General features: G+C 32.7%; 2 protein-coding genes across 4 annotated transcripts; one reads left to right on the plus strand and one right to left on the minus strand.

Annotated features, from left to right (window-relative positions):
- Positions 1-630: 630 nt before the first annotated feature.
- On the minus strand, positions 631-8,456 carry Syngr (synaptogyrin). Its single transcript, XM_072013489.1, has 9 exons — positions 8,284-8,456; positions 7,972-8,139; positions 7,714-7,804; positions 7,373-7,604; positions 6,274-6,387; positions 2,580-2,806; positions 2,138-2,285; positions 1,676-1,922; positions 631-1,260 (listed from the first exon to the last, which is right to left on the minus strand). Exons 2-8 carry the CDS (start codon positions 8,123-8,125, stop codon positions 1,707-1,709), a joined length of 1,182 nt encoding a protein of 393 aa, XP_071869590.1. The 5' UTR covers positions 8,126-8,139; positions 8,284-8,456; the 3' UTR covers positions 631-1,260; positions 1,676-1,706.
- A 325-nt stretch (positions 8,457-8,781) lies between these two features.
- On the plus strand, positions 8,782-20,425 carry LOC139992585 (uncharacterized). Of its 3 annotated transcripts, none has more exons than XM_072013533.1 (18): positions 8,782-9,332; positions 10,751-10,885; positions 10,992-11,187; positions 11,280-11,431; positions 11,508-11,740; positions 11,989-12,315; positions 12,444-12,580; positions 12,655-12,971; positions 13,154-13,413; positions 13,493-13,760; positions 13,851-15,094; positions 15,217-15,646; positions 15,741-16,082; positions 16,151-16,338; positions 16,472-16,753; positions 16,834-17,014; positions 17,112-17,388; positions 17,538-20,425. In XM_072013533.1, exons 1-18 carry the CDS (start codon positions 9,198-9,200, stop codon positions 18,290-18,292), a joined length of 5,859 nt encoding a protein of 1,952 aa, XP_071869634.1. In that variant the 5' UTR covers positions 8,782-9,197; the 3' UTR covers positions 18,293-20,425. The 3 variants fall into 3 exon arrangements, with proteins under 3 accessions (XP_071869634.1, XP_071869633.1, XP_071869636.1); XM_072013532.1 differs by having other exon boundaries at positions 8,783-9,332; positions 11,274-11,431; XM_072013535.1 differs by lacking the exons at positions 8,782-9,332; positions 10,751-10,885; positions 10,992-11,187 and having other exon boundaries at positions 11,278-11,431; positions 11,552-11,740.
- Positions 20,426-20,953: the final 528 nt, after the last annotated feature.

The following is a 20,953-nucleotide window of genomic DNA, read 5'->3' on the forward strand; positions in this document are numbered from 1 at the left end:
TTCCAACAGAATGGTAATATCTTTTGTTCTTTCGTTCGATATAGGTCTTGTCGTTAACAGTAATACGGTCGTATTCGCGATTTTCTATGAACACGTTATATTAACACAGTAAAATATATGTGCATGTAACTACTTAAGAATTATTACAGAGCCGCTATTCTTTATCCGTTTACAATTACATATATATGTAAAATGTATACATATACACGTGTACATACACACGGTGTTCTGAAAACGGCAATACAAACGAAAAAATATAAAATACTTCGCCTCGAGATCGAAAAAACCTATTGATCCTTTTCCTGTTTTTTCTTTTTCTCTTCTGTCCACGATAAAATAATGCGAGCGCAGCTGTAAGAAATTCACGAAGCATCGAACGATTGATATTCTCAAGCACGTTCTTAAATCTGAGACACGAGTAACGAAGCTGCGTGCACGTTTAAAAATTTTAATCGCAACCTATTCGAAAAATTGAAACCTGTATCAATCGTTGTGGAAAAGATTACTCTTCTACTAGATTTGTCTCCAGTTTGCAGCGGCGAATAATTTTATATTTCCCGCTTGTATCGCTCGATTTTCGGCACATCTTAAATTTAATATGTTATATATTATATATTAATGTATTATATATATATATACACATATTAAATTTATATATATGCATTTATATTTATATATAATTCAATGGATGGTAAGTGTCCATCTTTCTCTTTTCCTTCTTCCTCTTACACCCCGCTGTCCCTCCCGTTCTTTCGCACTCTTTCTTTACTTTTCGGTTTCAAATGTGTTATCCAAGGGCAGTAACCCGATTTTCATTTTTTTTTCATTTTCTTTTTTTTTTTCCTTAATATCTTCTTCTTTGTCGCTTACGCCATTGATTTTTAGGTGTAAGACTTATAAGTGGTCAACAATAAGAAGCACAGTTTTAACAAGTAACGTTTTGTTGTCTTGCGCGTACACATCCACGCGTTCCTTCTATTTTTTTTTTTTTGTTCTTTTTCTTTTTCTTTTCGTCACAGTCATACACGTATACACACATACGTATTCGCACACGCGTACATTCTCTTCCTTGTTCTCCTTTCTCTCTTTATATTATTCCTGTTTACCCACTTTTCTATTCCCCTCGTTTACTCATCTCTCTCTTTCATCCACTAGTTATGTTACTATGAAAACTTACTCTATCGACATTGCTCTATCATTGAAAGTTTCCTCGCAGAGAGCTTCTGTCTTCTGTTTTCCTATTGTTTTCTTGCGTTGTGTCTAAAAAGATAATACAAAGCATAGAATTAATTTTACACTTTTAAAAATAAAAAAAAAAAAGAAGATTCAACGATATAACAAGTTGTATAGATATTAATGAAATAAAAATCAATTATATGAAATTAATATTCTTAAACCTTGAACCGTGAACGTTTTTACCCTGGTACCCTGAAACTGTAAACACGGATGGTCTTTCACGAACGATGTATCTTTTAGTAAACGATACCGTAAAGAAAAGTTGTCAAATAACATTTTTTAGGTCAGTGTGCGCGTGTGTGTAAAGAGGAGGAGGATTGACTTAACATTATTTAGAACGGATGATCAATTTCATATCTCGCGATTATTATTTGCTAATATCTCGATATCGAATGTCGAATGTTCTCGTAAATGCGGATTAATAGAAATTTTGCTTTACCAATAGTGATAAACTATGTTTGAGAGGGTTATTAGTAAGCCGGTGCTCGGAAATCGGGCATCCGTTGTTGCTGTTGTTGTTGCTGCTGTTGCTGTTGACCGAATGGCGGTTCTTGATAACCAGCGTCAGTCGCATCGGGATAACTCGTATATCCTGTCCCACCGACAGGATCCGCTTCGTAACTCGGTGCGAATGCAGCATCGGTACCTTGCTTGAATCTTTGGAAGGCAAACCAGGCACAGGCAGCCTTTTCAAGATCGAACGAACATACGTTAAATTAAAAATTAAAAGTAATAACGTTATTGTTAGAAGGAAACGAATAACAATAGTAAAACGAATCTTTGTATAAAGTAAAAAGAAAATTAATAGAAGGTATGCTCGAACGAGATAATTGATATTTTGAAACCGATTACATACATTCATCTAGAAACTGAATACAATAAAAGTATTTGATGAATGTACCCAGGTAAAAATGGAGAAGAAGGAGAAAGCGATAGCGCTTTGAACGTTGTTCACTCCATAATTATTTTCCGGCGTTTCCGATTTGTTCCAAGCATTGGTCAAGTAACAGAATCCGACGAAGTAAAGGAATGCCCAAAAGCCAGAAAACCTAAGCATTAAAACGACTTAATTATTACGATACATCGAGTATGAATATTTTTTATCGAAGCATCGAAAAATTGTCGATTCTAGCCGACATTTCGTTCTAGTTTTATATATAATAAGTATATATAAGTAATAAGTATATAGAATATAATAAGTAACCTTATTAATTTGAATTTCCTGAGAAATCCAGTACCATTATATGGATGAAATTTATATTCGGTATGGATCATTTAAAAAGAAATAGAAATACTTTAGGGCAAATAGAATTACTTTAGGGCAAATAGAATAGAAGATATACCCTAAATCGAGCAGGACGAAATGCTTCCTGGTCTTAACGGAAGACATCTGTTCGAAGAGATATTCGCCAGCAAGGAATCCAATACTGGCGAGGAAGGCGAGCACTCCGATTCCTATCCCGTAATTACAAGCGTTGTGATCTCCGTTGTAAAGACAAACGTCTTTTCCGTCTGGCTTTTCTATGTATCCCTTGTTGCTTATGCATCCGAACACGATTATCGCGAAGAGCTAAAATATTAAACGACAATATTTGTAATTTCTGATTTAAATTATTCTTACAAGAAAATACATTATATCTTTGATAGCGTTGCACTTATCACACGTATACATATTTTCTCTTGGATCTTTCAAACTTTACTTTCATTCGAAATTGCTTAAATTTTATAAACGAAACTTTCAGTTAATTACTCTCTTTAATCAGCTTTTCATCGACTTTCTTAATTCGGCGATACTGTACTATTAAGTTGTTAAACTTAAGAAGGTCCAAAGGTTTATACGTTGGTTAATAGTTCTAAACGTTAGAAGAACTATATTAATATGATTTCAAATAATTCAAACAATTCGAATTGAAATGAACGATCGAAATGAAACGATTAAAACGATCAAAAGGATACAATTCATTGGGATCGTGTTAGGTTTTTACATAGACGGTGAAATACTGGATATAACTTGTTCAGGATTACCGTTTACGATAGTGTCGTATCGTGATAGTGACTAATTCGTGAATCGTTCGAATCAATTTTTGCAACTATACACACACACACACACACACACACACGTGCAAATATCAATATCACTCTATCTATCTTTAACTTAGTTCGCAATTTATGCATGTTTTTCCATACAAACTACTTATACTACTACTTATAGCGAAAACTATAGATTTGTTGTTTTTAGCAAGCTAACGCAAAACTCGTAGATAAATTTATTTTACGAATAATGTGCGAAATATACAAAGATAAGTAAACAAGTTCCAAGATGGAAACGAGATTTAATTAAACGCGTAAGTTTGTCCGGAACGCTTTCCTTCTGCGTTGAAACTAAAATATCCGTTCTCAAACTGGATTTCCGTTCGATTCTCCGTTTGATGAAATATTTGTTTTCTTTTTCTTCTTTTTTTCCCTACGTGTCTATTTATATAAAATCGAATCTAGTTTCGACGTGGTCCAGATCCGTCTTGAGATGGAAGTGGGTTAGACGAAGGTCACAGTTCTGAGAACGAAGAAAACAATCGAGGGTAAATAATAATTGGACGATTATTTGTTTAAGAGAAATAAAAATGTTCGATTTAAGATAAATTAAAAGAGGAGGAGAACGTACGGAAATAAACAAAGTACGTTACTTTAAAACAGGGATTGATCGATAGTCGTAGGAATAGAAGCGCGTATTTTGCGGTATCCGCGATATCTACATCTGTTACGATACCTCTAATCGTAATCGTCTAATCGTAATAAAATTTCCTTAAAAATATATACACCATCTAATTACACATAATCAAGATTCCACTAGTTTAAGTTTTTGATAATTACAATCTATTTTAATCGTTGATACGAATAAGAATCTCGTAAGAGCAAGATAATCATCATTACGAATACATTTCAATTTACGTTAATATCCAAGATTTATTAATGTCAAAGAATTCACTGTTTGTAAAGGGGTTAAATTGTCGTTCAATTGAATTGTTAAACGAAAATACTAAACAAACATTTGTTTCTATATCTAAGAAGATATGGAATTGTATAAAAAATTACGTATATATTAAGCATCAAAATTTACAATTTTTCGAACAGATTATTATATCTTGATTAAGAATAGGAAAATTTGAATAAAATTACTTTTCGAAATTTTCTTACGACATTACTTTTCTCAAAAATATCTAGAAAATACAAACGTATAGTTATACTTTCAACGGATCCGCGTATTTTTCTCAACTACTAATAATTAATACGTAGATCGTTTCTTCGGAGGACTGTGTGTGAAAAAGAAACGTACCAAGATACAAAGATTAATATTCGTTTTAGAAAATCAGTTTGCAAGATGTTTAAAATTCTGAATAGGTCGTACGTTTCACCGATGATGATGATGATACATCAGATATCAATTGTAAACACTTTCGGACGTATAGGTATATAGGTAATAACATCGGATCATTCGAAGACACGAAAACTCTAACACTACGCAAATTAGTTACCGACGGTTTATCGTCGCGATAAATTCATGTAGACTGTACGTGTATATGGACGTGGCACAACACCACGGCCATTACACGATCTCCAGATTCAATTTCTCTTGATTTCTTTTTACGAGGTTTACACCTTAAGGATAAAGTCTACTCGAATCCGAGTTTACTTCTACGGAACACTTCAAACAGCGAATTAAATTATATATAAACAACGGCCGTACTAATTCTCTTATGGAAGATACGAAACAACAATTCATAAAGTGTTCGCTATGTACGTGAAGATGGATGGAATCATGCTTAATGACTCGTCAAAAATTTGAAACATTGATTTCCTTCGCATTGTATATTGTACTCTGCTGTCTCTTTACGGTAGTATATTCCGAAGAATCGATCTATGTATAAAAGGATATGCAATTTCATGGAAAAGACGCGTACATCTGTATTTCGTGGACATTTCTGAAAAATGTTAAATTCACAAGATAATACTATTTCACTCTCTAACCAAACTCCAAATATAATCCGACCCAATTTCGCCACCCATCCTATATTCTCTGGTAATTAAAATCTTATTAAAATTGTACGCGCGATTCCATTTCGAAATTCGCCCCAAAACTGACCTGGCCCACTTTACTGTGTTTCAATTAACCCTGCTGCGACTTTTCCCTCGATCTCGACCCAACTATATTTTCTTAACGACAGAAAATATCTCGAGTTTAAACAAAATATGATATTTTATTACATAGAATTGCTATCGATTCTGTATTAGAAAATTCTGTATTACAAATCCTTTTTTGTTCGCCAAAATAAAAACTAGATTAAGATATGAAAATTAAAGGATTGCAACGGGATTAAGTACAATACTGGTTGCATAGGTGTGACAATTTTTGCCCACTTTGGTTATCCGTATCAGGCTATCCCCACTATTTCGTTCTTGAAATTGACCGAGAGTTCACGCAGCAAGCTTCGAATGTCTCGTATCTATAAGTACTGGTTGCTCGTGTCGTATATCGGCATCCCACTCGCGCTCATCGCATCGTTTCCTCGACTTCACAGGACACCTATCTAGCTAGCCAGAAAAACATTCTCAAGTATGGCCCCCTCCTAGACTTCTCGCCATTAAGCTCTCACATTATCGTATTTCATTTTTCGATACCTTGAATCACTTTTAAAAATCGTCTATCACTTTCACGATCGAGACCTAATAAAATTTCTCTCACTTACTTGAAAGATATTTCATTAAAGATTCGTCGATTTATCGTTCGACCTTTTTATCGCGAAAATTTTTAGATAAAATGTGTTTGAAAAATCAATAGAAAATTATACGAGATCCTTCTATTATGGGGTGTATCGCTGGAATTTGCGAAAAATCAATAGAACCCCATCGTATGAAACTGGTGGGGGTGGTTCACCCTTTAAAATCAATGTTCGTCGCGTAAAATCGACAATATCGTTTAATACGTTAATGACGTTAGTACAGAACAATCGTTAATAGACGTTCGAAGAGAGAACTTACCAGACATACGGCTCTTAAAATGACTTGAGGCCTTTGGATAAAGGCAATAGGGTCGAAAGGGGCTCCTGCCTTTCCTCCACCGTACGCTCCACCGTCCATCTTATTACGACTGAGCTGAAATTTGAAAGCTCGAAGCTAATGGAAGCGCGCATGCGCCCAGAGACGGTACTCTTTTCTATCCCCACTACCCAATTTTTTAGGGTGTATCCTTTCACAAGGGCGCTTCGGGTGGATGGAACGTAAATTAATCGAGAATTCGACCCTTCTCGATTCACTCTCACCAGTCGCCATCCGTTTTTCTATTCGATCGTACGATCCTTTGTTTAATTTCGTTAATCTGAATTTACGTTGATAGGAATATTGCCGCGATTAGACGAATTTTATCAATCTGTTTATCCTCATTGATACTAAATCAACCTTTCAATTCTTTATTATTGCAATGAAAAATAAAATTTATAACCATCTATAATGAATCATGCGCTTAATGTAACTGTGATATCATTTAATTTTATTTATCATTCTTTGTAATCCATTTAAAGATGTGCTGTCACACGAGTGTTTTACATGTTTTCGATAGTCATCTTTCCTACGACTCAATTTTTGCTCAATTTATACTTTAAATTGTTTGTCATTTATTTTATCATTTATTTATCATAATGTGTAGCGTATTGTTTGAAATCTTATTATAACAAAGGATTATATTACTAATAATAAAACGGGCTGATTATTATAGAACCAAGAATTTATTAATATCTATAAAATGTTTATAATAGCTTTCTCAAAAATTTTGAAAAAAATAAAATAAATTAAAACTTTGTATAAAAAATAAATTTTATGTAAAATATAATATCTCTCTTGATTTTTATGCTTACTACTTACATCCAAATATATTTAAGTCATATACATCTTAGACAATAGAAGCGTTACTAATCCTACTGCACCCATAGCGATGTAAACGCGATGAAGGTTAGTATGCTTTGGTTTTATCTTTAACTGTAAAAGATAATGAAAATTGAAATATTTAATGTTACTTAAATACCATGAACACGACGAAAGTGACATTGTAGTGTGATTTCGTTGGAAATTTTTCAGCACTTACCCCTAAAATCAATTCCTCCAGTTCTGAAACGTTCTTATTCGCTTCTTCTAACTCTGTCAATGTTGCAGCAACAGCCATAGGTAATACGTTAGAAGCGCTCAAACACTTGTTGGGATCAATAAAAATATTAATTCTTTCCTTAACGAGTCTCAATCGACAATAAGCTATAAATGCTTGTATCAAACAGAACTGCTGCTCTCCTTGTTTGATTATATCAAGAAAATGTTCGATCCTAAAAAAAAAAAAAAACAATGAATTCTTCGTAAAACTACTCATTAAATTATGTATCTGTATACAAGAGAAAAGTCTTTTAAAATAATTTTAACAAAATAATATTCAACCTGTCCTCAACATTTGTTATTACGATGTTGGATCTTCTTCTCCTAACGTTTAAACAATTTCTTAACTTTTCAGCCTTTTTAGGATTAGCGCCTATATTAAAAATTTCTAGATTAGATAAGAAATATATATATATGTACTGTAAACAAGTGTGAATTACAACAATGAAGTTTTTATTAGTAAAGGCAAATGAAAAGTTTTTATTCGAATTTGATTTTATTATTTAACGTTATTAATATGTCAAGAACTTTTCAATTTACCTAACATTATTAGCTCTTGTACAGTAAGCTCGTGCAATACATCCGTTGATATATTTCTTTTCTTGCATTCTACTATTAATTCAGGTGCACCCAAACCGTGCAACAAAGTGGCTGTTTGTTTAGTAAAACCAAAGGGATCGGAATAATTACTCATTGTTTCTTATAATGCTAAAAATTAAAATCTTATTCTTTATATCTTGATATAAATATATTTTTGTAACTCTTTAATCGTCCTCCATAAATTTAAACGTAAAATAATAACATTACAATTTAATTCTTCAAAGGACACTGACATTTTTAAATTCTACTTACTTTATAAGTTCCTAAACCTAACGTTAACCTAAATTTAATATTTTAGCGATTCCACAGTAACGAAGTTTGATGACGGTATTAATACACTACATTTTTCTGTCCCGTTCTAGTCCAATCGTTCATTACGCTTGTCTAAAATGTTTTATGATGTTAAAACTCTTATCGTAAAATAGGTTAAGTTTGAAAGTGTTCATAAATCTATCAATCCTTTATAGATAAATTTTATTCTGTAATAAATAAATATATACCACGGTCTACCAATTATTCTTTTTAGCCACCATAATTTATATCTAGATGAGGTAAGAGAAAGGGTTCAATAAAAATAATAATAATAACAATTATAATACTAATATTCTGTTCTATATTTTTTTCATATATTCTAACATCTAAACAATAAATTAACATCGATAAAGATACACCAGTAATCAGATAACCATGAACCAATCCGATCATTTGTCGATTACTGAAAACGTCGATTTGACGCTTATTGAAAATTTCTCCTCGTATCAAAGAAATGAATTCAATACGAACTGGACTTTATATAAAACCAAAATACAATTCGTGGTTTCCAAAGTATCGAAAAATCGACGGATATTTCTACGTAAGCGTATGATAGCTATGGACATGGAGGAGGTCATGCTCGACAGGGGTGATGGAACAAGTGTCTGTGTACAAGATGGCGGCGCCCGGGGCCTTAACTGTCGTGAAAATCGCCAGGAAGTAGCCTGTAAACGGAAGCCGCGCGGTGTCGCAGCGAGCCGCGGATCCCCGCTCCGAAGGATGTGATCCGAGGAAGAAGAAGAAGAAGGCCGAGCCTGGGCCAGAAGAGCCTTATTCAACACTGCCACGAGGAAATCCGGATTATCCAACTTCCTCGGGCCAGTATCGTGATCGTCTTCGTGGCCACGCCGACGATGGAGTCCAGGGAACGCTATCAGGAGCTCTGCAGACTATGCGCATCCTACGACGCCGTCAAGATGGACATCTTCGGTCAAGAGGGCAAGAACAGACAGCTCGTTGACAAGATACAAGCTTGTCTGCCGTTTAAGGTTCGTCATCGTTCGCCTACCAGAGATTTCTTTACACGTCGATCTCCTTTCGCTTCGTGTCAACTTCATCAAATCATTTTCAAAATGTTCCCCATTTAACGAGGAACTTGCGATTCAATTTACAACATTCCGCTTATTTACGTCGGATCGAATATATTATATCAATGCCTTTCTTATTTTATAGTTTCTTTAAACGTGTCTCGCAATTGTGTGAAGTCACAAGTGGTTTTGTACTGCTTTCTGTCTTTCATATTTCCGAAAAATTTCATCAAGTTCGCGTGACGTTTTATGATTATTTCTGTTAGTCATAGCTTTATTTCCCTCTGGATATTATTTATTAATTGTGTTTTAATTTATATATACAGTTCGATTCTTACTTGTTTCGGAAAAATGATAAATTTTGAAAAATCGATGAATTTGGTGTTAATTTTAAATGGTCCGTTAATTTTATTCTTATTTTATTATCGGGGTATTTATTCGTTTTAATTGTTCTTCTTAATACATTTAGTTGGCTTTTACGCCTTGTTTGTTGCGATGAAAAGTATTTATTACGTTATTTTCCTCGTTTGAAAAATGCTCGATCTTATTATTCATAGTATTATTTTACGATAAAGTTAGAATTGTTGCCTTTCTTCTTTTTCCTCTATCTTTTTCTTTTTTTTTTTTTCCTTCTTCTTCTTCTTTTCTTTTTTATTTAACTTGTTGTTTTTACTATGTACCTTTATATAATTTTATATTTTACGCAAATGTAATATCAATAGTTCTTGCATTTAAATAATTTGATATATATTTAATTATTTGTAATTTTTATTTCTGTTTATTTAACATCCTTTTGATGGATTCTGAAGTGTATAAAATATTTTTTATGTAAATTCGAAAGTACCATCTCTTTTTCTTTTTTAAATTTTCAATCTATATGTTTATATAATATTCTGAAATGTAACTATCATAATACTTTTAAATTCATTTCATTTTATATTTATTTCATGCCGTACCTTACAATATTTATATTTTTACATGTATACAATTTTTCTGATAGTACGATTTACGTTCTTTCGAAGTTATTGAAAATTTAATTATAACGTCAATGATAATATTATTATGATATATCAAACTTTAACATTTTTTATTTGTTGTATCAAATACATTTCAATCATTGTGAGTCTAGAAATATTTTATATAATTCCTAGGCATGTGTACGACATCATTGCCAAATTTCACTTGGAACATTTTCGTAGTGACGTTGGAATGAATGCTAACTGCAGTACTATACATCTTTGTTGATATCATTTATTTTACTGATATTACTTTATGCTAATTATACTTATTTCAATTGTTACATCGCATAGTCCATCAAGTTCATTTATATATTGATTAAGTAAAAATGAGAACATTAATATTTAAATATTTAATTTCAGATTGCAGAAAATGATCGACTACCAAAATGCCTCTGTTATCGGTGTATGTACAATTTGGAAAATTTCTATGATTTTAGAACAGCATGTGTTAATGCAGTGGCTCTCTTGGAAAGGTGTTTATCACCTTCAGAATCGGTAAAAAAATAAAAATATTGCTTAATCATTGGAAAAAAAAAAAAAAAAAAAATCGTTGTCCTCTTTCTAATCTTAAATATTTAAATCATCTTTCTTGATTGTTCAGAATGGAGATGTTACAACCATCTTGACGTGCTGTAATGATTCAGAGTTTTTCGAAGGACGGAAAAGTATACCAGTACTAATTCCAGAAGCTCCTATCGTAAATCCAAATGCTGCTTTAGGCACACCACCCAGATTGAATTCTGATGGAGAGGCTGATCATGAGACAGAAGAAATTGATAACAGTGGGACAGACGAAGGTGCATTTTTCAATTTCAACATATGAAAAATATACATTAAGAAATAATATTCTATTATTCTATTCTTGTTTCTGCTTTTGTTTTAGCAACAGTCATGGACGACTCTGAAGATCGTCATTCAGAGGAGTATGAAATGGATATGGAGACAAATCCAAGTGATTTTTTGGAAATGACCTCGATAGTTGCAGAAGAACCTGAAGAATCAGGATTGAAACATCAAGATGTTTCTAGTAACTTATCAGAGGTATATTATACTTAAATTCAATTGAAGGTATAGCTTAGACGTGTCTAGTGAAATCTGATAATTTACATTATTACAGCATACATCTCAACAACATGAAGTTTATGTTTGTTCCTTGTGCAGCAAAGCATTTAGTTCAAAGGGTCATTTGTCCTTGCATGCACGCATTCATGTTGGTGCCGGTGATGTGATTGGTGAAAAAGTTCTTACGGATGATCATACATCATATAAAAGGCCCTATCAGTGTGATCTCTGTCATAAATCATACTCCACTGCAAAACATCGTTGGGGTCATGTATCTACAACTCATAGGTATGTCTTTTTTTAACTCTCATGCTTTCGTTTAACAATTACACATATTTTTAAAATGGACACGTAATATCATAATGAAAAGATCTAAAACATCAACAAGAATAATTCTAGGAGGGAGTATCATGCTATTCTGAAGAGCAAAACATTAATTGTAAAATTAATATTAATATGTAAAGGGAATATTTGATAGATATTTATACATATTAATAATGATAGTAACAATGACGGTATGCTAATATCTGTATCAGAGGCCATCCGGCAGTGACATGTGGTTATTGTTCCCGTATCTACTCTACCCGAACAAATTTGGAAGAACATATAAAATCACGTCATGCTGGTCTTCCAGCACCTACGGAGGTTCCGCTGAACAATGCCTATCGGCCAGAAAGTAGATATCAATGCAATGCTTGTGGGAAGGTTTGCACGGATGCTATGGAATTGAATCTTCATGGTAGGATATGTACCGAAGGACAGAGATTAGATCTTTCAGGAAAAAACGAGATTAGCGATAATAAAGTTGCGGATAGTTCGGAAGCTTCAAGCATTGGAAGTGATGACGATGGCAAAGATTATAGGTACTATTAGTTCTATTATCGGTTTAAATATATTTCATATCTTTTTCTTTCCCTTTTCCCCTTTTCTTTTTTTTTTTCCCCCCCTTCTTTTATTTGTAAAAGTGATTTAAAATTATTTAATTATTTAGAAGTGCGGAAGCTAAATTAGCGAAAAATCCTCAATTAACAATTTTAAAACAAGCATTAACGAAAGGAGATAGCCTTAAGCGAGATTTTGAAGACAAATTTACTACAAATTGCAAACCAAAAAAATTACCGAGAACAGGTAACTTGAATACAAAATAAAGTTTTATTCGTACAATTATGAAACAAGAATTAATTTTTTCTTTCATTTAATAGAGCATACTGACTTTCAACATACTAAGAAATGGTATTGTGAATCGTGTCCCCAATGTTTTACTTCAGTTAATGATTTAAAAGAACACGAAGCAACTCACGATGCGGATAAGCCATTTATTTGTCTTTTATGTAAAAAAGACTTTTTTCTGAAATCTTCTTTAAGCAGGCATATTCAAACATTACACGGAGTTGATCCATGTCCTATGGTGGAAAGTGATAAGTGTCTAAAGAAAATTGTTTCACATAATTGGAATGAATCTATGGATGTCGATTCGTATGAGGGTAAAACCTCTTCTGAATTTCCATTGTCTCCAGATGTACGTTTTATAGAGTTTAACACAATCTTTCCTTTTTTTTTCTTTTCTTCCTTTCTTTCTTTCTTTCTTTCTTTCTTTCTTTCTTTCTTTCCTTCTTTTTCTTTTTTTGTTTTTTCAAAGAGAAAAATTAGATTATTTGATCTTCATTCGGCATTTTTTTTTCTCTCTCTCTTTAATTTTAGACAAATGCAGAAAATGAGGACGACCATGAGAGTGGACAAGAAAATCTCATTGAAATTGAAACTGTGTTTGTTTGTGAAATTTGTACTCGTGATTTTAATGACCGTGCGTCTCTTTGGCTTCATATTCGTGCTACTCACAAAGAATTTGCGGCATTTGCATGTGGTGTTTGTTTAAAAATTTGTGCGGACAACACACAACTTTTGAACCATGTAAATATGTACCACGGCGGCTCGAAATTACTACTTTCCGAACAAAGAAGGTACTTCGTTTCAAATTACATAAATGCTATTTGATAATAATGGCAAATTTCTAACTATTTTTATTGTTACTGTTAATAGGTATAGTTGTACCATTTGTGGTAGGCAACATGATTCCAGAAAAAAATTAATTGCTCATGTATCCATACATAATGTGGATCCAAATTATGATCCTGCTACCTTTGTTCAGTTAAATAGTAATTATTACGGAGAGAACATCAACGGTAACGAAACTGCAGAACAAATGCTTGACTACGAAGAGGATAGCGATAAAGTGGACTGTTATATTTGTTATAAATCGTTTCCTAATGAAGATCATTTAATACGACATCAAAGAAATGCGCACAGAGTAAGAATACTTATAACAATGACCAAATTATTAAGCGGACCAAGGAATTTTCTCACAAATGTTTATTAAGCAAAATTTTCAATTTCACAGTCGGAACAATTAGTGCTAGCAGGAGATCCATTAAACCCTTCGAGTTTAAATGGTGGTGGTAACAGAGCTCAATATCATCTCTTTTTCGTTTGTGAACTTTGTGGAAGTTCACATCCTAGTAAATGGGAACGTTGGCTACATGTTAGTTCGTCTCATGGCAATGAATCAGCGATAAAATGTGATCGTGAAGATTGCGGTAAAATTTTTGCTACAAAATCTCTCAGAAACGAACATATTCAGCATCACGCGATTCAAGGTTCATCCCCAAATACTTGTGAAATTTGTGGTAAACTTTGGGGTAGTAGGGTTGATTATTGGAAGCATGTTATGGGCGTTCATTCGGATACTGTTCCATTAATTTGTGGTGTCTGCTTAAAAGTGTTTCCAAATGTTTTGCAACTGAGTACTCATGTAAGATCGAAACATTGGCCATTAACGAACGGTGACTTTAGCTGTGACATCTGTGGTAGACCATATTCGAATAAGTCTAAAATGTCCAGACATAGAAAAATCCATGGTTTTGAGGAAAGCTGTGAAAATGGGGCTGAAAATAGCGAGAATAAAGTAGAGGGACGAATGAGGGAAACAGAATTAAGTTGCGAGCTTTGTGCAGATTTGAAGTTTACCAGTTTAGAGAAATTATGTAATCATAGACGAATCGTTCATGGACTTTTCCCTTGCGATCTCTGTAATAAATGCTATGGAAGAACTTCACATTTATGGAAACATGTAAACAGAGTTCACAAAGGTCATGAAGATGTAACTTGCCCTTATTGTATGAAAACTAGTGCTTCAAAAGATCATTTAGCAGCGCACATTTCAAAAATTCATAGATACGAACCTGACTCTAGAAAAGATGGGAAAGATAGTAGACAATTTAAAACCGAAGAAGTTAGTTTACATTATTGCGAAAAATGTAATAAAGGGTTTCACAAGCGGTATCTATTGCGTAGACATATGAAAGGATGCCAGAATTACAGGAAAGACCCTGGAGCATTATTAACAAGATGCAGAGCATGTGAAAGAATATTTAAAGATCGTGCCAGTTTACAAAAGCATATCGAGAATCATCATAGTACATACACGTGTCATCTTTGTAACGAAACAATTACCTCAAAATTAGGCATTATGACACATAACAGGGTGAAGCATATGGATCATCCAGATTTAACTTGCAATTTTGGATCTTGTAGGAAATTATTCAGAACTAAAGAAGATTTAGAAGCCCATAGAAAAGATCACAAGTATGTAACTTTAACAATAATTATTAGCATTTCATTATCATTATCGAAGCACAAATCTTTTATCCTATAAGTGATTAATTGTGATTAATTGCTATATTTTCTTTTTTTCTTTTTTATCAAAGATATCATACCACTCCTAACGTTTGTGATTTCTGCGGTGATACCGTTGAAAATAAACTGAAGTTAAAAATGCACGTTTTATCTCTTCATCGCAATGAAATTGGTGTATCTTGCGGAGTGTGTTTAATACCAATGAAAGATCCGAAAGAACTTAAAAATCACGTAGAAGAAGTTCATTCCAGCGTTCTTTCAAGACCCAATACGTGTCAAGTTTGTGGGAAACAATACGCTTCAAAATGGAAAGCGTTTGATCATACTAAAAAATGCCATGGAAAAGTATTTAGGACTTGCAAACAATGTCTAGCTGTTTTCACCGAAGATTCTGCAATTAGAGATCATTATGAAACAATACATAATATACCCAAAGATCAACTTGCAGCATTTGAACATAGATTAGATATTGGGTCGAAAAACGAAGATTTTGGAATAGAGGTAGGTTTGTAATAAGTAATTATAAACGTTACTGTAAATAATAGTAAAACTATATTTTATATAGTTGAATGTAAAATTATTATTTCTGCGTTAGTCTCCTGATATAATAGTGAAAGAAGAACCAGAGGATTTAGAATATGAAATAGATATGTGCGATGAAGATTCTAGTGACTCAAAAAGGAGAAGGTCCTTAACGGATACCTACGATTGTGAAATGTGTCCAGAAATGTTTGTAAACAGCGATGCACTTTCAAAACATTATCGTAACATGCACAATACCGATCCAGAAAGAATGTTTAAAAGATTAAAACAGGATGAACAGAGAAGAATGCGTGGTAAACTGAATTTCTCTTGCAAGAATTGTAGGCGACAATTTTGCACTAAAACATTATATTGGAACCATGTTGCAACTTGCAGGCGAAATATACGAAAAGGAGTAAGTGGCATTCTTGAACAAAAAATTAATGTACTTTGATTTTATATTAATCCAAATTCTTTTCGTAGGAGGAAAATTTATCTTTACGAAATGACATGTTAAGTAGCCAAGAAGAATTTTTGAAGAATAATAATCAAATTAAGAAAGAGGAGCCTACATCAGATTTAAATATTCCTGACTTCAATCTTTTTGAGGATATAAATTTTCAACTGTCTGGTCAGAGACCTCTCCCGAATCTTATGCCACTCACTCAGAGGTAAATACCGTAAAATACAATATAATATCTGTTTTCTCCTTTGTTCTTAATCTTAATTTATGAATAATAAGTAAATAAATAAATAAATAAATAAATAAATATATATATATATATATATCAATCACAATTTCAGGGCGAAATCTTCAATGAAATGTTCAAGAAAGGATTCCAGGAAAGTTTATGATGAATCAACAAATACAGAATGTGCTTGCGAAGTGTGTGGAAAACAATGGCCAGCAAAGAAACATTTATGGCAACATTTAATTCGTTTCCATCGAGCGGAAGCAGCAGTCACTTGTGGAGTGTGCTTGAAACTTTGTAAAGATTATGATGATTTGGCAGAACATTTGAAAGCTGCACACGAAGCGATATTGTCAACCGAAGGAAATAATTTTACATGTAAAATTTGCGGCAGGTATTGTATGCTTAGTTTTGTACTCGTACATAGTATTGTAATATATACATGATATATAATCGGGAATTTATGTTCGACAGGTATCACAATGCTCGTAGTAAATTGTTATTACACACAAGTATTCACATCGGCCATCCAGGTACTAGTACTTGGTGTCCAAAATGTCGGAAAAATATTACCGATGAAGCTGCACATTCGACTACGTGTAATACGAAGACGGAAGAAGGAGAACAAATAATGAAAAATAATGAAAAAGCGGAGGTAACTAATTACAGAAATATAAAATAATAATATACTTACTAGAATTAATGAAAGTATTTTTCTATATTAATGTTTTTACATAAACTCTTATCAAAAGGGAAGTCTAATAGCCGATGATGCGATAATTGAAGAAGTGGAAGAAGGGGATTTTGAATCTGAAGCAGAAGAAGAAGAAGCAGATACAGAAGAGTCGGAAAGTGGTAGTAGTACCGAAGCCGAAGAAGAACATGAAACGGAAGATGAATCTAGAGCAACCGGAGAAATTACTTACAATTCAGAGAGTGAGGATTCGGAAGAACTGGATAATTTAGAAATCGATGAAAAGAACATGGAGCATTATCCTTCGAAACATCTTCCAGAATCCAAAAGTACAGGTATTGAAAGAAATTGATTATCAATCTAATATTAAATAATTAAGTTTATTATAATCAACAATGAGAAAAAAATGTCGATCTTGTCAGCGTACATCTTTTAACAATCAATCGAATATACGAAAAGCTAAATATGTTATCATTATTTGCAGAAACAAAGAAACACGATGCAAATTTATCGGATGATGATGGACCTCCTGTTCTCAGTCCCATGATGCCTCTGCTTCCTGAGAATATGTCTGTAGAACAGCCGATAAGTCATAAACTAGGCCCTATAGTGCCTCTAACTGAGAAAGACGTGTGCGATTTATCAGAGATTCGAAATCGAACCTCCCCGAAATCTATGAATCTATATGAAAAACGTTTATCTAATAACGAACCTCTAGAGTTGGAATCTGAAGCATTTGCAAATCGAAGCGATGAAGATTTTGAGGATACGAAGAACGAATCTGATGAAAACACCACCGAAGAGAACGAGGATAACGAGGAGATCGAGGAAAACGATGGAATAGAATTAAACGAAGACGAAGATGTAGAACCTGGAGATAACGAGGAAATTGAGAAAAATGGGGACAGTGAACTGGTTGAAGATAACGAAGAGAACGAGGAAAACGAAGACATTGAAGAAATGGAAGAGAACGAAAGAAACGAAGGAATCGATGAGTCAGAAGAACACGAAGAAAACGAGGAAGAAGATGTTGAAGAGACAGACGAGGAAAATGAGGAGAGAGAGGAAAACATACAGTTGGATGATCTGGAAGGTGCTGTTCTAATGGTGACTGATGGGAATCAAATATTGATTCAGCAAGGAATATTAGAAGACGAGAATGAGAATTCAAACCAAGAATATGTTTATTCCGCGCTTAGATACAGTACGGAAGAGGACAGCGACGATGCAAGGAAATGAGTGCCAAATTGAGATTAAATAGCTGGAAGAAATATACGACGTGACAGAGTTGTTGAGCGTTGTTCGAAGAACGAAGAATACGTGGAAATGAATTCAATGAAAATTAAATATGTTAAGATTGAATTGGACAAAATCTAAAATCTAGTTTCCAAATAGCGTTAGCGTTAAATAATCGATATGAAATAGATCGTTCACGAAGTGGAATGTTCTACTTCTGATGGTAAGTAGAAATGACGTGAAATATTAAATGTTTAACCTTTTTTCGAATTATTTGAAGTGCCACGAATTTCCTATGCTTAAATGTTAACGACTTCTAGTATAATTAAAAATTAGTAATTATTAATTGGTAATTGAAAATAAAATATTAGAAACTTAAGAAAATATTTTACAGGTGAATATTTGTTGCATACGCATTATTAGTATAGAAATTATGTGTTCCATCGATAGGATTTTTCTTATTCTTTGGTTTTAGTTAATACTGTCGACGAAACATGTCCACGTATTCCTAAAAATTGTCAAAGATAATCGCAGTTTGTATTACTTTATTCTGTATAAAAGATACAAATGAATTATTACGTGACGTGTACCTTGGAATTCATATTGATGACGCGATAATTTGTAAATATGTTAGATTAAGTGATACAAATAGCTTTCACAAACTGTATGATAAGGGACGGTTCTTTCATTGTGTCAAGCAAATGTAAAGAAAGGTAAGATTAAAACAAAAAGAGTGAGCTTAATCCCTTACGTTACGCTATGAATTTAAAGTTTACGCAATCAATATAAAGAATTTCAAGCGTATTGAAAGTGACTATATAAGCTAATACGATATAATAAATGAACAGTCCCTGATCTCCTAGGCAACGTTTTCGTCGTATTTAAGTTTCGAATTTACAGACGCAATAAATCGGAGACTCAACTTTGAATTAATATTAGGTAATTCGATCGGTATCGATATTTCGCACGCAACACGTTCAAAATTTTTCTTATTTTATAAATCTTCAAATAAACAAATAGTACAAACGTAGCAATATACAGAGTATCTATGACAACAATATTATATTATATAATGTTAATTATATATATATATATGTAAAATATTAATTAATATATATATATATAATTAACATTATTCAAATTATAAAACGGTTTAAAATATGTTAAATTATAAGTAATTTTTTATTGAATGTTCGATTTTTGAAGAACTTGAAGAACATTGCTTGAACCTGAATATTCATTTCGAATATATACTTATCGTATTTGTCATACTGTTGCACATGTCTATGTTAATATTCTATTACTATTATTATTACCATCCTCATTCTCATTATTATATTAATACTATTATCATTTCGGTATTATATTAATATCGATTCGATTGAATTTACCTTCAGAATCTGCAGACAAAATTTCCAAAATCGATGGGTGAAGGAATCGAAACAACTTAGTGTACATAGTAGGCATTTAAGCGATTTCGTGTACAGTTACGTTATACAATACGAAAGAAAACATATTGATATGTGTGTGCATGAGCAAAGTATGATTATTATGTGATAGAAAGGAAAGGCCAGCTTCGTTACTCTTTTTACCATCGTATGTGTTAAAATACCGAAGGAGGAACTGGTAATCAATCATTTCTATTTTCCAACAAAGCTGTACAATAGTATATATCAACGAAAGGAAAAACCTCGATAATAATCATCTAGTAAACATTTTTCTAAACGTACTAAACATCTTACTGCACTTATCCGATACATATTCGTTCAGTTTCTCTAGAAAGTCACCGTTCCGTTACACCTTATCAGCCTTAGAGTTCGTACGTAGTTTAGGATAGTAAATGACATTAAGTTCGTTTGAATTATTCATTACTCCAGTGTCATCGATAACGTCCAAAGTAAAATGGTAGCAAAGTAGAAACGCTGTTTCCCATTCTCTATCGGATAGTTCTCGGTGATACATTCCTTAATTCATGTTTAATATTCTTTCTTTTCTTCTTTTTCTATGTTCTTGTTTCGTTTGTTATTTATTCGGGGCATTCGCTTCCTTTCCAGCGTGTTAGTGCATAAGAAATGAGAATGGCGATTCGCATTTAACGTTTGTAACGATTATAATAAAAATTACTAAGTTGATTAATTTCCTATTTTTATTTCAATCCTGAAAAAGGCATAAAAAGAATGGTCTGAATTACTAATCTTATATTATATAAAGTATCTTTTCAAATATAAAAGTATGTGCATAATTTAAAAATTGTATCGTTCCTTGAAATTGTAGTTCAGCAAACGTTATGTGTTATAGCACATGGATAGATACAGTTTTGGTGCACGATATTGATCGAGAAACAAAATTCAGAAATATTGAAAAGAGTTTGATTCTTATTCATATCTATCGAGTAACAATATCTAATATATATATATAACACGTATTTCTTCTTATTTTTCCAACGTTGATCAACATTCATTTTTTCTACTTTTACATCGATGTAACTGTAATGCAACGTACAGTGACGCAACTATCACTAATAAATAAAATAAGAATTAAATAAAGTATTCTTTTACAAAGAAAAAAATTATTGTAAATTATGCGTAGAATAAAGGTACGCGCCGCCCTCTCTCATTAGCATTGAAAAAATCTTTTACAAGATAAGATAAGAAGACGTATAAA

The sequence above is a fragment of the Bombus fervidus genome, chromosome 11 (assembly GCF_041682495.2).
Source record: "Bombus fervidus isolate BK054 chromosome 11, iyBomFerv1, whole genome shotgun sequence".
NCBI classification, from domain to species: domain Eukaryota; kingdom Metazoa; phylum Arthropoda; class Insecta; order Hymenoptera; family Apidae; genus Bombus; species Bombus fervidus.

Excerpts from the sequence above, each read along its gene's own strand:
- Syngr (XM_072013489.1), bottom strand. The coding sequence starts at position 8,125 with ATGAGTAATTATTCCGATCCCTTTGGTTTTACTAAACAAACAGCCACT. Across the intron at positions 7,805-7,971 it reads ACAAGAGCTAATAATGTTAG|GCGCTAATCCTAAAAAGGCT; the intron begins GTAAATTGAAAA and ends TTTTTAATATAG. Across the intron at positions 2,286-2,579 it reads TTCGTCCTGCTCGATTTAGG|GTTTTCTGGCTTTTGGGCAT; the intron begins GTATATCTTCTA and ends TTTAATGCTTAG.
- LOC139992585 (XM_072013532.1), top strand. The coding sequence starts at position 9,198 with ATGGAGTCCAGGGAACGCTATCAGGAGCTCTGCAGACTATGCGCATCC. Across the intron at positions 11,741-11,988 it reads CATGTATCTACAACTCATAG|AGGCCATCCGGCAGTGACAT; the intron begins GTATGTCTTTTT and ends TATCTGTATCAG. Across the intron at positions 17,389-17,537 it reads TCCAGAATCCAAAAGTACAG|AAACAAAGAAACACGATGCA; the intron begins GTATTGAAAGAA and ends CATTATTTGCAG.